This window comes from Tachyglossus aculeatus, chromosome 4, assembly GCF_015852505.1.
Source record: "Tachyglossus aculeatus isolate mTacAcu1 chromosome 4, mTacAcu1.pri, whole genome shotgun sequence".
Classification (NCBI taxonomy): Eukaryota; Metazoa; Chordata; class Mammalia; order Monotremata; family Tachyglossidae; genus Tachyglossus; species Tachyglossus aculeatus.
The window spans coordinates 79,753,721-79,771,798 of NC_052069.1; the positions used below are offsets into that span (position 1 = coordinate 79,753,721).

An 18,078-nucleotide genomic window follows, 5' to 3' on the forward strand; every position below is an offset into this window, starting at 1 on the left:
AAAATTCATGTTAAAAGACAGATCTAAGAAAACACAATTTTAAGTATTAAATATGATGATCACACAACGGAACAGAAGACAGTATAATGAAATACACAGGAAAAATGTATAAGAGAATAAAAAGTTGGTATGTCTTCCTCAATAAGTTCCCTATAAAACTATATAAGCACTATCTGAACATTCCTGGAAAAAACCTAACATTCTAAATAGAGAATTTTGGAAAATAATTCTGAAAGTGATTAAATTGTGAAGTGGTGATAAGGCTAACAAACTATATGCAAACCTTTTGTTTTAAATTTTAAACTAACTTTAATTTTAGGGGGAAGATTTTGACAGCACAATGGGAGACATTTCAATTGTATTAAAAACATTTTCTATTGCACTGCACAATAATAAAATGAAAATACAGGTCACAAAATCGTGAGCAACTTTTTATGGAGTCGCATTGATTAATTCATTAGTGCTCTATTTTCTGCATAATATGTATTGCCTATTTGTAAATTTGTTCCTTGGGGCATTATATTAACTCTTTCAAGTCCTGGAATATCCTTTTATCCAAAATAAATAAGATAGGCTAGAAGAGTTTCCCTCCAATTCAAAGATGTTGTGGCAGAGTATGATTTTACCCAAATGTGTGGGAGGCATTACTATTAAATAGCAGACATATCCAACACTGCCAGGAGTTACAATTACAGACCACAGAGTCTTTATACATGCACACAAATCACTCAGTCTCACGTACACAAGTTGTTTACTCACATCCTCACTCAAGTGTTATATAATGAGGTCCCAGCTGAAGCGATATACTTTTAAAAACTTTTTAGAAAGCCATGGCAAAAGGGCTAGTAAAAGGGACTGTATCTCCCAGAAGCTACTGGGGCATAGTGGAAGGGATTTGCCTACCTTGCCAATAATGGAGTTGGGAGTGAGTTGGGAGTGTCCCGGACCCTGACTTTCTCATTCATTCATTCATCCAGTCGTATTTATTGAGTGCTTACTGTGTGCAGAGCACTGGACTAGGCGCTTGGGAGGTCCAGGTTGGCAACATATAGAGACGGTCCCTACCCAACGGCGGGCTCACAGTCTAGACGCCCCTGGCCCTATTACTACTAGGGAAGTAATAGTGGCTTCACTACTATGAGAAGCAGCATGGCTCAGTGGAAAGAGCCCCCTCCTTCCTCTCCCCCTCCTCCCCCTCCCCATCCCCCCCGCCTTACCTCCTCCCCCTCCCCACAGCACCTGTATATATGTATGTATGTTTGTATGGATTTATTATTCTATTTATTTTATTTGTACATATTTCCCCCTCCCCATCCCACCCGCCTTACCTCCTTCCCCCCTCCCCACAGCACCTGTATATATGTATATATGTTTGTACAGATTTATTATTCTATTTATTTACTTATTTTACTTGTACGTATTTATTCTATTTATTTTATTTTGTTAATATGTTTTGTTCTCTGTCTCTCCCATCTAGACTGTGAGCCCATTGTTGGGTAGGGACCGTCTCTATATGTTGCCAACTTGTACTTCCCAAGCACTTAGTACAGTGCTCTGCACACAGTAAGCGCTCAATAAATATGATTGAATGAATGAATGAATGGAAGTGCTCCACCCTATCTCTACCTGGCACTAAGCAAACTCTCACAAAAGCCTTAGATTAAGGTGCTGTTTTGAGCCCTGATTGGTGTTCTCCAGCCCTGCTTCACAACCTGACATGGTCTGAGTCTGTGCTGGAAGATATTTTCCATATGATGAGGTCATTTTCTCCCAACTTGTATTATACATGAGTTAAAAAGGAGGCTGGTGTGTGCTAATATGAGGTTTTTTCAATCTAAAACCTTTTCCAGCCTCTTCTCCCTTTCGTCATCCAGGTGACCTTGCACACTCTAAGTGAATTATGTAATCCAAGTTCGGGATTTGCAACTCCAAATCTCAGTGCTTTAAATACAATGCAGCCTTCATCTATCTATGATAGTAATAATAATAATAATAATGATTATGGTATTTGTTTAGCATTTACTATGTGCCCGGCATTGTAGTAAGTCTGGGGTGGATACAAGCAACTCGGGCTGGACACAGACCCTATCCCATGTGGCACTCACCATCTCAATCCCCATTTTAGAGATGAGGTAACTGAGGCCCAAAGAAGTGAAATGACTTGCCCAAGGTCACACAGCAGACAAGTGGTAGAGTTGGGATTAGAACCCATGACCTTCTGACACCCAGGCCCATGCTCTAACCACTACATCATGCTGCTCCTCTATGCCGTCCAAGTTGTAGTACTGATTATGTCTTGACCTGGGCCACCATTCAGTTTTGCAGTTTGATTCAGTCAACATTATGAGGGCCTTTGCAGACTTAGCAAATGGATCTTGACCAACAGCTCTACCCTGTCTTCCTCTCTGTACTGCTCTTACTATAGGATGATTGTTCTGACTCCTAGTTTGGAGATTCACTGATACTGCTGACTAGCTATCATCTCAAACTTCTGGAGCAAAAGCTTCAGAGTTCAATAATTCAAGTCTAAAACAGCCATGCAAATAAATACTCAACAGAAGCAGTGTGCTAAAGTTAGAAGGCAAAGGAGATATATGTCTGGGTTGGAATGGGGGTGGGGAGGTGTCTAACCCCAGCCTCCAAAGACCAGAAGTGAGAGGAAGACACACACCCCAACCACACTGCAATAAGACTAGTGCTGCCCCAGAGTTAAAGATAAAACAAGAGGTTGAAAAGATAAGATAAGCTGTGTGACCTTGGGCAAGTCATTTGACTTCTCCGTGTCTCAGTTACCTCACCTGTTAAATGGGGATTAATACCGTGAGTCCTATGAGAGATGGGAATTGTGTCCAGTCTGATTAACTTGTATCTAGTCAGTCAGGTGCATTTATTGAGAACTTACACACTACTAATTGCTTGGGAGAGTACAATATAACTATAAGCAGACTAATTCCCTACCTATGAGTTTATAGTCTGGCACGTAGTATAGTGCCTGGCACATAGTAAGTGCTTAAAACGATGACCTGGGGAAGGGAAGGGCTGATGAGGCCATTTGGGCCTCTCCAACCCAGTGGGGTTGGATTATAGGAAATGGGAAAGCCCGTTAGCCTGGCCAGCAGGACCTACTCCAAGGATTTCCTTTCTATGTTGATTCCTTCCCAGCTAAAGTACACTGCACACAAATTCCTCTTCAAATTTCACAAATAACAAAAAGGAAATGTATTATAACTGTTGAGCATAGAAAAACTCCACAGCTACAAAGAATAAACATGCACTGGAGAGAATAGAGTAATAATGGTGGTATTTGTTAAGCGCTTATTATGTGCCAAGCACTGTTCTAAGCGCTGGGGGAGATACAAGGTAATTAGGTTGTCCCACGTGAGGTTCACAGTCTTAATCCCCATTTTACAGATAAGGTAACTGACATAGTGAAGTGACTTGGCCAAGGTCACACAGCTGACAAGTGGAAGAGGCGGGATTGGAACCCATGACCTCTGACTCCCAAGCTATTTCCACTGAGCCATGCTACTTCTCTAATCTAATTTTCCAGTTCATCATCTGGAAAACATACTTTGAAATTTTAAATCATTTAACCATTCTATTAATTTTGCCTTTCAGTGCCACATGGCAAAACGGGAAGGGTGGCTAATAGATGGCTCCATGATAATCTATAATCATTAAAAATGCTCTGAAGAGAGGATCTGGGGTGATGATTGTCATTTCGATTCAAAATTGCAATAAAATTGTTTTGCATTAAACATTAAGAAAATATTGCAACTCAAATGAGCTGAATATTGCAACAATTAACCCATCATTTTTTCCTCTTTGGAGCTTTGAAAGATTAAACAATGAAATAAACATGCATAGATTGAGTGAGGAGAGGGACAAGGGGCAGGTTGACCCTGTGGAGAAAGAGCACAGCAAGAGTCCTGTTAACTCTTTTTTCATCTTCAACGGTGTGCCCCTGACTCCTGAAATGCACCGACCCCACCCCGCCAATCCTTATTGGTTACATGGCTGCTACTCCTTGCATATCTCTCTGCCCTACAATTAATATGACTGAGCACTTACTATGTGCAGAGCACTGTACTAGGTACTTGGGAAAGCACAATACAACAGAATTAGTGAATGTGTTTCCTGCCCATAATGAGTTTACAGTACTGAGGGGTAGACAGACAGGGCAGGCTTCCAAACCTATTCCTTCAGATGAGGCAGATCTCAGGGGGCAGGTCTCTAGTTGGTAGAGGCACCATGGCAGCCCACTTAAACCTTATCTTGCTCTCCCTAGCCCTTAATGCCACCAGGAACAATTTAGAGATTTTCCAGCAGCAGATCTAGAAGCATGGAACAAGCTCAGCAGTGCTGCACAGTTTTGTGGCACTGAGCTGTGGGAGAAGTTCTTCCTGACACGCAAAAACAAATACCTAAGCAATGAAACTTCTTTGGTGATAGGATGGCATTTATTCAGCTCATTAATTAATATGAATAATCACTTTAAGACAACTTAAGAGATGGTCTAAAATAGAGGCTAATATACACAATGAGACCATTTACTAAATGAGTTGATCTACAGTCTAAACTATAAAAGTTGTTTTGTTTTGTTTTTCTGGATTTTCCCTGGAAAATAATTTGAAGTTGTGGCAATTTGAAAAGTTTAAAGGAAGTGCACAAACTATGAAACTGTCCGGAGTTCATCATATATGTAAGCAGGATTTTCACATGGACAAATCTGATTTGCATAAAGATTAAAAACATACATTAAAGGTTTAATACATTGTTTAACTTAAAACTTCATATGAAATTATTCTTTCTTGATACTTAATATAACTTCTTCCTTGTGGTGTTGTAATAACCAAATAGACTTATTTATATAAATGCTTTAAACTATTTGTATCCGAAGTATGCATTACTGAATTAACGACACTCCCTGCCCACCAGAAGCACACAACATAGGGGGTTTGGTGGAGACAATAACAGAATCTGTTGTCTAATGTACCATTACGAGTGCTTAGCACATAGTAAGCACTTAAATACCATCTTCATTATTATTATTATGTAATTTCTCTGTGTTTCAGTAATTTTAAAATAGTTGCTCCTAGAAACATTACAATGCATTAGTTTTATTTTCTGTTTGTTTAATGGTATTTTTTAAGTGCTTAAGTGCTGGGCACTGTACACAAGCGCTGGGGTAGATACAAGCTAATACAGTTGGACACATTCCCTATGCCACATGGGGCTCAGTCTTAATCCCCATTTTACAGATGAGAAACTGAGGCATAGAGAAGTTAAGTGACTTGCCCAAGATCACACAGCAGACAAGTGGCGGTGCTGGAATTAGAACCCAGATCTTTCTGACTCCCATGCCCCCGCTCTATCTGCTAGGCCACGCTGCTTGTCTAATTGTGAGCAGGATACAAACCTGCACAGAGACCCCCCCTCATTGGGTTTCAAGTCCACTGTCTTAACCTCTTGGCCATTGACATTAGCCGCATTTCACAGGTAAGCAAAGCGTATTGTAAGAGTATTAAATTATTTGCTTATATATACTAAGTCTAGAATTCATACCTTTCATTTTTGCAAGACAAGGCTTTTCTAGCACAATTAGCAAGCAATATCATTAGTGAAGAATCTAAGGCAGGGAGACTCTCAGCAAGGAATACACGATCACAGTAGATACGTTTAAAATCTCTGATACACCGAACAGTTGGAATCAGAATTTAAAAAATATGCTTTCATACTCTGCTATGAGGATCCAAGTCATAGTCAGCTTTAAAATATCAGAAGACTCTAACAGAGGAATTTTATAGTCACAAACCTGTATCAACCTTAGCAAAAGTCCTGATCTCCACATTAAAAGCTAGTCAATGATACTTATAGCATGTTTTTAATATTATTATTAACAATAATGATAGTAATAGTATTTGTTAAGCAATTACCATGTGTCAAGCACTGGACTAAGAGTTAGGGTAGATACATGGAGCTCACAGACTAAGTACATTGCAGATTAGGGACCAGAGGCACAGAGATGTTAAGTGACTTGCCCAAGATCACACAATAGACAAGTAGTGGAGCTGGAATTAGAAACCAGGTTTTCTGACTCCCCAGACTATGCTCTTTCCATGAGGGCCATGACACTCCTTCTCTTTTAAGTAACAAAGAAACTTTTATAGTATGCTGAAACTATTAAGGAAGCCATTTTTGACTTGCATCTCTTTTTCAGTGCCCTAATTGTGACTCAAGTCACAATGAAGTCACATATACACAAACCATTCATGCAAATAATGATACCACCAATTAGGTAATTGCACTGGAATGTAATGACAATGGGCTATTCTTACTAATACTGAATTACAAGTTTTTGAACTTGAAAATTATCTGGCTTGAATGTATCATGATTCTCCTCTGGTCACCTAGGGAGTAAACAGTTACCGTTTTGGAGGTGAATTAGGTCTACTAGACTGTTTAACTGTTCTTCTAATGCATTATAGATACTTTAAATGACTTTAAATAAAATTTATGACTTTAAATAATTACTTCCTTAAAGTGAGCATCTTAAGAGTACAGATAAAATTACTTACTTTCCCATTAGGCCTAACCTTGGCAACAAAATCACCCAAACAAAAAGACCAGCCCTCATTAACAATGAAGTGAAAACTTTATCCACCCACTTAACAACAGTTCAGCCTGAAAATGTTGTCACATAAATCATTATAATTATGGCAGATACAGTAATGAATGGTTTTTCACTTGCGGAAAGGTTCCTAATTAGGATTTTTTTTTCTTCTTGGTGTAAGATTTTAAATATTCTCTAATCACTAAAATTGACTTCACTACTGCAAAACAGAAATGGGTAGTTATTGTTATAGCTTGGGTAATTTTATTTTGCAGCCTCTGAAATCATTAAGTTTTAAACTGGACACAACAGAGGTAGAGAAAAATGAAAAAAATGGCCACAATAGGAAAACGTAACTATCTCTAAACTACATAGAAGTTATTAGAATGTAATGGCACCAAATATGAAAAATATACAATATATTCTGAAGACTCTAAAATATAAAATTTCAAATAGCTTGTAAAGCTGCAACCCAACATTAAATTCTACAGCATACACCACCCTCAAGCATTACCACAAGTTATGAATAATCTTTAGTGGGTTTTATTTACTGGATCACTCTTGTATTCAAAGTAAGATTACAATAACAGTAACATTTCCGAGAGCTTAAGCAACACTGCAAGATAACACAGAGCACACATATTTTTGCCTCGTGTCAGTCCTTTACTCAACTGAAAACTTCAGAAAATGTTATATTTACTCTTTCTTCATTTGCATTTGGAAAAAACTGATATCATGAACCTGCATCACACATTGTTTAATTCCCATCATAAAAAATGATCTTTTCATACGGTAAACCGTTACAAACTGATCACCAGTCACAAACAACTCCTAGAACATCTAATAAACAGAGAAAAGGCAAGATCAAGTTGTCACTGAAGACTGTCAAGACAAAAAGCTAGATCCCAAAATGTGAAGACTCTTAAGAGTACAAAGATATGTATGAGATTTTGTTCCCTTTTACAAACCATTGAAAAATAAATTTGGAAAAAAAAGGAAATCCTACAAAGATTTTCTCAATTGGTAAAATTATTTTTCATTATAGTACTTTTAAAATACCCAATACAACTTTTTGCATAGTCGTTTTGATTGACTAATGTTCTTAACAGAATGCAATTACATCTAAAAATACCTAGAAGCATATCCCCATTGCTTCTTAGCATATTAATATAACCATGGTTCTCAGGTTTTCTCAGAAGTAAAATTCTACTAATTTTAATTCACATGCTCTCAGACAGCTGTAAAAAAAGTTTTTAAGGATATTCTGTCATATTTATAGTGCAATGACCCTCTAATATCACTAATGTCCTATCAGAAATATGAAAGGTGATGCAGAAAAATGCATACTAAGGTGATATTCTAAAAAAAGTTTTTCTTTTTAGATAATCCACATTTAACACCATACACACTAAATGAAATATCTGATGAGACAGACAAAAGTACTATGTATAGAGCCTCAAAGGCAAACACATACTGCAATTGATATCTTTGATTAAGGTTTTATTCTGAATATGAATCCTGATTGAAGGTGAAATTAAATATAAGAAGCAAAAGTTTTTCCTGTATCAAAGTAATTAAATTTTTTGTTTCAAAAAAATTGACCTTTTATTTTTACCTTTAATCAAAGAACTTTATATCTATGGTAAATTTCTAACAATAAATATTTCTTTGCCAAAAATACTATAACTCATAACTCATAACTATCAGTGTGAAATTATTTTACTATACTCAAAAAAAATCTATACAATGGAGGAACATCAATTGCAGTTGGGTTGATTTTTGCTTACACAGCCCCCAAAAAGGCTTTCAGCACAAAACAAACCCTCCTTTATGTACAGACCTTCATAAGATTCTATCTCCTTGTCTCCATTGTCTAGGGAAAACAAAACAAAAACAAAACAAAAGAGGGAACCAAAGCACAGGGGTTAAAAACAACAGAAATTTACAAAGGCACAGTCTGCAGCATCTTAAAAAAAAAAAAGTAGGTGGATATTTAAATTCAGCTTCCAAAAACTGGAGAGTTAAAAACATACTTAGAAAAATGGAATACCAAAATGGTATTTTGTCCCCATGACTCTGAAGGGCCTCTCATTACAGAGAAAAATATATTTTGTTCTGGGGCCCCATTCAACCAAAGTTTGAGAGCATTGAAAACAGACAGTGCTGCATGCATCTTTTAAACTAATTTTTACCTGCTTCTGGTACTCCAGATATGAGAGGGCTCACCATAGTTGGGTATCAGCTAATTATCCTCTGCAGTCGTGTGAAAATTAGTTTGTCTAGTTACTAACAAATTCATACAACTATCAACAATTAACTCATTTTGCTTATTGTAGTAAAAGTTGATCAACAAACCTCTCACCTAAAGCTTTTCACTGATGTCTCTGGGAGTTAAATATTCTCATGCAATTGGCTTTTGAAAATCATAGAAAAATACTGGGGAGATTCTGCTAACTAGCAAATGTCTTTGGTCTTAAAATATAAAGTGGGTGTAATATAAAATTCAATACGGATACAGAGTCCATTCCAAAGAAAGTGCTTATCCAAGCATAAAGGAAATATGAGAAATCTTTTATTCACCTCAGGAATCCACGGGCACTGCCTAAACCACATAATTTGAGATAAAACTTACTTCTCTCCAACGGCCCCTTTGGAGGAAGCTGTGGTAGCTGCCGACCCCTGCGTCCTGCCACCGGAGTGCTCGATGGGCTTGTTTGGACAGAACCAGTTCGAGGATGAGACCTGGGAGATATATAAAAGAAAGCCCCACCATTAACATCCACCCTTAATAATAATAATAATGTTGGTATTTGTTAAGCGCTTACTATGTGCCAAGCACTGTTCTAAGTGCTGGGGAGGTTACAAGGAGATCAGGTTGTCCCACGGGGGGCTTACAATTTTAATCCCCATTTTACAGATGAGGTAACTGAGGCCCAGAGAAGTTAAGTGACTTGCCCAAAGTCACACAGCTGACAGTTGGTGGAGCAGGGATTTGAACCCATGACGTCTGACTCCAAAGCCCGGGCTCTTTCCACTGAGCCACGCTGCTTCTCTTGTTCATCTATGATCCAGATGAATCAATTAGATTTTCTCGATTAATTTAGTCCTCTATCAGCTGATTTAGAGCTATTTTCGAAGTTCTTTCCAAAAGAAAAAGGATAAAATTCAGATAAACATATCCGCAAAAGTCATCTGTGTGTGTTGATGCATCTATATGTAGATATGCACACAACTCTCGCTCTAAAATGATCTTTTTCTGATTTTTGTTTTTAATGCTCAAACTTGATTGAACTTTTATACTTCTGAAATATTTCTTTTCTAATCTCTCTTTTCTGGCTTTATCCAGCTCTTAGTAATACAAAATAACCGTTAGTTGTAAAATGACTCATGAAATAACAATAAAACAATGATCACATTAAAATGGGTTCAGAAAAAAAAATAGTGGTTAATACACAAAGTTAGTATCAGTTTGAAGAAACTTTCAAAAGGAAAATTGTTGCATTGAATAGCGTTATGATGGTTATTCCCTAAATGGTGTCTGGTGGATACAAAGAGTTGCTCATTCTGCAAAAGAACATGATATTTATGAGATGCTTTATGGGATAATTTACCCTGGGCTCCTGAGAAATGAGAAATCAAAAAATGAATGCCGTTAAGAACAGTCAATAAACAAATTACAATGGTAGCCACACACTATTATATCCACAGAATATAAATAGTGTGCCAACACTGAAAGGGTTAGTATCTACTACTACTGGTGATCAGTCTGGAATGGAAGGAGTTACCAATTAACCACTAGAAAAAATAAAATGGTGTGTTGGTGGGGCACAGGGAAGTTAGTCTCGTGGATTGATCTTTCACCTCGATAAGGCAGGGGAAGGAGGGGCAGATCTTCCAGTCATTAATGAAGGCATCGACCTCATGAGGTTTGTGTCAGGACGTTCAGTGGATCGGGAGCGGGAGTTGATCCGCTCTAGCACTGGCCGTTGTTCTGTTGATCTGGATCTTTGATATGGCTGTCTATCTGCTGCTTCACAATTCCTGTAATGTTAGTCAAAAAGCAGCTCAGTTGATCTTTAGCCCTTCTTCTGATAATCAATGATGCATCATACTGGTTTTGAAAAACGTCATTAGTGAAGTTATGGAACATGTAATAAAGGAGCTGCCATTTTGGAATCTAACACGTTGAAAGACTGAATTATTAGATAATAAACCAAATTCTGCTGTCAGTTAAAAATCAGCCTCTCTCACTGAAGACATAAGTAAAAGCAGAATTGGATTTATTATTTCTCATTTTGCCCACCAGGTCAAAGCTGGGCAGCATAGTTGGCAGTCAACAGTCCAATAATATTTGTGTCTTTTTCTTCATTTTTTCAGATTTTAATATATATGCAAAACCTTGAACAGCGAAGGCAATTAATCAGTATACCAACCCATCTAATAGGAATGTCATTTTTTTCTTAAAAGTCCAATTTCAGAATCATATTCAAATGAATGAGCTACCAGGCAGCCATTGCAAAGAGAATATTGAAGTTTGAGGGAAGTGAAATGATTTGTGCTCTATACTGTACTACCATTCCAAATTGATAGCCATTCCCCATAGTTTTGGTTCTAGAATAATACATCTAAAGACTTACTGCAATGTAGAGTATAGGAGAGTGACAAAGAAATGTGGTAAACAGATGTCAGAGAAGCATTTGATTGGTATTTCACTACTGTCATGGAGATTAAATGGTTACTAGGAATTAAGCAGCAGCTTTATTCTGTGCCATCATATCTTAACTTTAAAAGTAACTTTGATAAGTGGAGCACATAGATCAAAAATATTAATAAGTAAAAATTAATAAAAATGAGTTTAATTTTGAGTCTCTGAAGGGATCCCCAGATTCATTCCATTTTTATTATGAGGGTTGTTGAATCAGGTGCCTACCTAATGACTGAATTATAAATAAAAATGTTCAACTAATTTGAAAAAGAATTGAATAACGATAGTTTTCCAATGAAGTGGGTTGGAGCCCTTCATATAATATTTCCAAAGTATTTGTTCGAGGAACAGATTGGTTTTCTTTAGAGATGCTCACTACAGTCAATGCTTACATAAAATTCATTTCAATATGCAGTAACTTCATCTTACAATTAAAATGCCCGTACACTTGTTCTGAACAGGTCAACTGTAATTTTGAGATTCTTAACTACTTTTATTATTAAGAAAAAAGAGAAAAGAAAATTATGGCATTTGTTAAGCACTTACTATGTGCCAGGCACTGTACTAAGTGCTGGGGTGGATACAAGCAAATTGGGTTGGACACAGTCCCTGTCCCAAATGGGGCTCATAGTCTCAACCCCATTTTACAGATGAGGTAACTGAGGCCAAGAGAAGTGAAGTGACTTGCCCAAGGTCACACAGAAAACAAGTGGCCGAGCCTGGATTAGAAATCATGACCTTCTGACTCTCAGGCCTATGCTCTATCCACTATGCCAATGCTGCCTGAATCACGAGCACAATGAGAGGCCATAAAGGATACTGTTTTAAGTGAACTGTTTAGAAGTTCCAAACTGTTAATGCAGTTAAATGCCTGCATTCTAACTTATACTTAAAAGATTTCCTTTCCAGCCTATGCTTTATGGTTGAATAAGTCATATACGTTCTCATAGCAAAGTTCATAATATTATTTAAAAGCAAATCCCTCATAAGAAAAATAAAATTTCTCAGTCCTCTGGAAAATTTCAACATTTATTGGTTGATGGACCTGGGTAAACCTTATTAGTAAATGTAGCACTTTCAATTTGTCAACAATTGTCTTGATGTGTGCCTTTAGGCAGAGCACTGAACTAGGGATTTTAATAAACACATGACTGCCTTCACATAGCATGCAGTTTAATAGGGGAGCCAAGCAAATGTCAATTTCCTTAGATGCAATTAATAGATCAGAGAAAGAGCATAGCCACAAATGTCAAAAACACACAAGTAAACTAAATGATAAATCAGCAAACAAAATTTGTCACAAATTTAAAATGGAGCTATTGGACAATAATCCCCTCAAACTACTTGTGACTTACTTCTATATCCTCCCCCATCATCTAGTTACATTATAGACACAGTTGGAACTTAATAATCAATAATACAATTGTTGCTGCTATAACTAATGTTTTCACTAAGCTATAACTAATGTTTTCACTAAGCTTTTTGGCTAAAACACTATTAAGGAATTAGAGAATGTCCATCCAGTCTCATGAACCTGGCAGGATATTCTAACCTGCTGCTGTGGTAGAAGAAACAGCTTGTGCCCATGACAGGGTATATATGTCAGTTACCTAAGTGGTATACTGAATCGCTGCACTCTATCCAATATTTTAATTCTGCCTTGTGTAATGCCATCCCATTGACTACCTCCTTTGATAGCATGCTATTGAATAGAATATTTGAGGATCCAGGGATTAATATTTTTCTCTTCAAAAAACTATTTATTTGCCTCATACTTGGAGTTTACAGCTGCAGGGAAGCCATGGACTCTATTTTGGATTCTATATTTTAGCAACTGCCTGAAATGCTGGCAGTCCCCAACGTAATACTGTTCCAGTTAAAGTGGCACCGATGATCATCCTATTCAGGGTAACTTTTTTTTTTTATCAGAATAGTAATAAAATATGATAGTAATAATAATGATGATAATAATAGTTAAGTGCTTACTATGTGCCAAGTGGGCTTATTATGTGCTATGTGAGCACTGGGGTATAAACAAGATAACCAGATCAACACAGTCCCTATCAAACACATGGCTCAAAAGTGTAAAGGGGAGGGAGAACAGGTATTTATTCTCTATTTTACAGGTGAAGAAACAGACACAGAGTGGTTGTGATTCATCCAAGATAACATGACAGGCAAGTGGCAGAGCTGGAATTCCACAGAGCTGGTAGAGCTTGTTTACTTGTTTTGTTTGTCGTCTGTCTCCCCCCTTCTAGACTGTGAGCCCATTGTTGGGCAGGGATTGTCTCTGTTGCCAAATTGTACTTTCCAAGCACTTAGTGCAGTGCTGTGCACACAGTAAGTACTTGATAAATACGATTGAATGAATGAATGAATTCGAACCCAGGTCCTCTGGCTCCCAAGCCTTTGGTCTTCCAACTAGAATACATTACTTTCAGGCAATACTCACTATTGTGTGAGTGAGCATTTTCAAAGTAAAATAATCCAAAACCATTCTTTGACCAAGACCACCGTAGAAAAGCATGATATACATGCAGGATGTTTTTAAGATCTTCCCCTGATAATCGTGAGTGCTTATGTGGTGAAATAATTGAAACAAAACTTCCAAACGGGTTTCATGGTACCAACCAAATTTCATAGTTATCTACTAGAATCAAATCTTTTTGCAAAATGTGCTGCTTTCATTGTTTTTAATAAAGTCTATCAGGCACTGGAATATCTGAGTAAGATTTCCTATCTTATCAGTCAACCAATTGCATTTATTGACCACTTTACTGTGTGCAAAATAATGTATTAATTGCCTGGGACAATACGGTACAGTAAAGATTGTAGACACGTTCCCTATCCATAGGGAGCTTGCAGTCTAGAGGGTGAGGCAGACATCAAATTACAGATATACTCAGAAGTGCTGTGGGGCAAAAATAATAATAGTAATAATAACAGCAATAGTAGTAATAACAGCAATAATGGTATTTGTTAAGCGCTTACTATGTGACCGGCACTCTTCTAAACGCTGGGGATGAATACCAGCAAATTTGGTTGGACGATGTCCCTGTCTCACAAGGGGCTAACAGTCTTAATCCCCATTTACCAGATGAGGGACTGAGGTCCAGAGAAGTGAAGTGACTTGCCTAAGGACACAAAGCAGACAAGTGGCAAAGTCGGGATTAGGACTCAGGTCCTTCTGACTCCCAAGCGCAGACTCTGTCCGCTAAGCCACTCTGCTTCTCAAGTGCTTAAAATGTACAGATCCAAGGGCATCAGCAATATAGAAAAGAGAGGGAGTTGTGGAAATGAGGGCTTGGTTGGGCAAGAACCCAGAAGGGGATGGGAGGAAATATCAAATACCTCAGGCATGACCCTTCCTTGTCAAAACACACCCAACTGATTCCCGAGTTCAGTACTAGCTTCTCCATGGCAGCAGCAGCTGAGGTGGCATTCTGAGCATGAGGTAACTTGGTAAGTCAATTATTGCTCACTTTCTGTACTTTTCTTTCTTTTGCTCCTGTTTCCTTGCTCCCATTTTAATTTTCAATGCTGTCTTCCCATAGACCTATCAGATCATCAGTTAAAATGCCCTTAGAACCTCTCCCCTACTTCATAACTTAGTGCTTGCTAGCTATATCTATTAAGTAGAAAGTGCCTTCCCTCATTAACTCTACCTTTCCAATAATAATAGTAATAATAAATTATGGTACTTGTTAAGTACTTACTATGGGCCAAATGCTGCGGTAGATACAAGTTAATCAGGTTGGACACAGTGCCTGTCTCACTTGGGGCTCACACTCTTAATCCCCATTTTACAGATGAGGTAATTGAGGCCCTGAGCAGTTAAGTGACTTGCCCAAGGTCACACAGCAGACATGCCGCAGAGCCAGGACTAAACCCAGGTCCTTCTGACCCCCAGGCCCATGCTCTATCCACTAAGCCATGGTTAGAGACTATATCAAGAGTGGTTTTCTTTTTAATATGTGGGGAATTTTATATGCTTAACTTTCTAGGAGCCCATCCTTGGGGGCTTTGAGAGCTGAAATATTAAAAAGTTAACAATGTCCACAGTGATGAAAAGGGGAAGGTAAGTATTGTAAAACAGTTATTTTCAATCTGCCCCTCCCACTGTCCCCTGTAATTGGTTCCCCCAGATAAGAGCTGAGTGATGGGCAAACCTTCACATTGAGTCCTTTGCCCCAGTGAGGCAATACTTGGGCCTGAATCCAGCGAGATGTGGACGAGATCACTGGAGTTTGGTGGAGGAGTGTGTGTGTTGGAGAGGAGGGGGGAGGATTGAGGTGTTTTTCTCTCCTTACAAAGCTGGTGAAGCTTCAATACCCTTTGAAGCCAGCTAATGAACTGCAAACAAGTGGGAGGAAGAAAATGTTCTTTTCTCCTGATTGCCTGCAAAACAGCCATGCAGTGTTTTTACTTGCTGGGGCCTGGGTGGGAGACATGGGTAAGGCAAGCAGATAATAATCTGGAAACAAATGGGGAGGAAGCAGAACATATTTTCTCCTGTTTCACATGAATCTCCTTGAAAAACCTGGACAGGACCCTGATCCAACCTGCATCCTACCCCATGTCCCTTCTTCACAAGAAATGCTGAAACTGAGCCTTAGTACATTTGAGAATGGAAAGAGTTGCTTTGATAAGCTCTGAAAATGCTCAGCTTTTGGGGATTTCAACAAACAGGAGGATCTCAGCCCATCAAAGCAACACCTACGTTGTTTAAAATTTGGCAAAGAATCCAGTTCTTTTTAATGTCCTTAAATTACAGCATCTTTAAATTCATTCATTCATTCAATCGTATTTATTGAGCACTGTGTGCAGAGCACTGTACTAAACACTTGGCAAGTACAAGTTGGCAATATATAGAGACAGTCCCTACCAAACAACGGGCTCACAGTCTAGAAGGGGGAGACAGACAATAAAACAAAACATGTAGACAGGTGTCAAAACTGTCAGAATAAATAGAATTATAGCTATATGCACATCATTAATAAATAGAGTAGTAAATATGTACAAGTAAAATAAATAGAGCAATAAATATGTACAAATATATACAAATGCTGTGGGGAGGGGAAGGAGGTAGGGCAGGGGGTTGATGGGGAGGGGAGGAGAGGAAAAAGGGGGATCAGTCTGGGTATGACTCCTGGAGAAGGTGAGCTCTTAGTAGGGCTTTGAAAGGAGGAAGAGAGCTAGTTTGGCAGATTTGTGGAGGGAGGGCATTACAGGCCAGAGGTAGGACATGGGCTAGGGGTCAATGGTGGAACAGGCTAGAACGAGGCACAGTGAGGAGGTGAGCGGCAGAGGAGCGGAGGGTGTGGGCTGGGCTGAAGAAGGAAAGAAGGGAGGTGAGATAGGAGGGGACGACGTGAAGGAGAGCCTTGAAGCTGAGAGTAAGGAATGAAACCAAACAATAACATTCAGGCTCCAGCAATTCTAGATATGTGGGTTAGTACTGAATGGTTCTTCAGAGGCTGGAAAGTGTTAGGTGAGAAAAGGAAGCAGCACACAGAAGGCAGGATTTGAGGAAACAGGTAGGAGGCTGACAGGTTATGGGAGGCCTGAGGTAGTGGTAGAGGCCTGGACTCACATAAACACGTGGAGAAGCAGTATGGCCAAGGGAAAAGAGCACGGGCCTGGAAGACAGAAAACCTGGGTTCTAATTCTAGCTCTGCCAATTGCTTGTTGTGTGACCTTGGGCAAGGCACAACTTCTCTTTGCCTCTACACTCCTGTTTGCTCTCCTACTTTGACTGTGAGCCCCATACAGGGCAGGGACTGTTTCCAACTTAATTAAGTTGTATCTACCCCAGTACTTAGAATAGTGTTTGATACATTGTATGCACTTAACAAATACCACAAAAATAAAAAAAATTTAAAAATGTGTGCAGGCAGGGTCCATCTCTAATTCCTACTTGAATACTCTTTCCCAGCACTTAGTACAATGTTCTGCACAAGGTAAGTACTTAATACTACTACATGCGTAACAAAACCCATAGTGTATCCCATCCATGGTCAAACACTACGATTCATTACTGAGGGACTTACCTAGCAGAGCTTAGGTTTCTTCAAAACTTATGCCACCCTACAAATTGTTTTTCTATTTTCTTGCCACTCAGCCAATTGATTTATAATACTGTTCAAGCAAAGTAGGTGCTATCCCATTCACTGTATTTCATCTCTAAAAATAAATTGATATTTTAAAAATTGCTTCCAACCTAAATGAACTATTTTTTCCAACCTTTCATATATACGGTCTAAAATAATACTGAAAATTATCAGTCATTCTCTATTCTTTGGTAACTGTACAAGGAACAATCTGATTCAACAGAGCATCATTACTGATGATGATAATAATGGGATTTTTAGTGATTTTGTTAAGCATTTGCTACTATAAGCATTTGTTAAGCATTTACTATTTGCCAGGCACTGTACTACTGAGAAGCAGCAAGGCTAGGTGGTAAGAGCCCGGGCTTGGGAGTCAGAGGTCATAGGTTCCAATCCCAGCTCTTCCACTTGTCAGCTGTGTGACTTTGGGCAAGTCACTTCACTTCTCTGTGCCTCAGTTACCTCATCTGTAAAATGGGGATTAAGACTGAGAGCCCTATATGGGACACCTTGTATCTACCCCAGTGCTTAGAACAGTGCTGTGCACACTGTAAGTGCTTAACAAATACCATCATCATTATTATTATTATTACTAAGCACACAAGCAAATCAGGTTGGCCACAGACCATGTTTCACAAGAGAGTCAGTCT

General features: G+C 38.5%; 1 protein-coding gene across 45 annotated transcripts in view; it reads right to left on the minus strand.

Annotated features, from left to right (window-relative positions):
* The window catches only part of RIMS2 (regulating synaptic membrane exocytosis 2), a 748,658-nt gene that overhangs the window by 244,509 nt on the left and 486,071 nt on the right, over positions 1 to 18,078 (minus strand). For 23 of the 45 annotated variants that reach the window (XM_038744877.1, XM_038744871.1, XM_038744884.1 and 20 more), the window contains 3 exons: positions 10,475 to 10,654; positions 9,246 to 9,355; positions 8,454 to 8,486 (listed from right to left, as the gene is read on the minus strand). In XM_038744877.1, coding sequence (XP_038600805.1) covers positions 8,454 to 8,486; positions 9,246 to 9,355; positions 10,475 to 10,654 — 323 coding nt within the window. The remainder of the gene's footprint in view (positions 1 to 8,453; positions 8,487 to 9,245; positions 9,356 to 10,474; positions 10,655 to 18,078) is intronic. The other 22 variants (XM_038744915.1, XM_038744888.1, XM_038744899.1 and 19 more) reach the window with 3 other exon arrangements.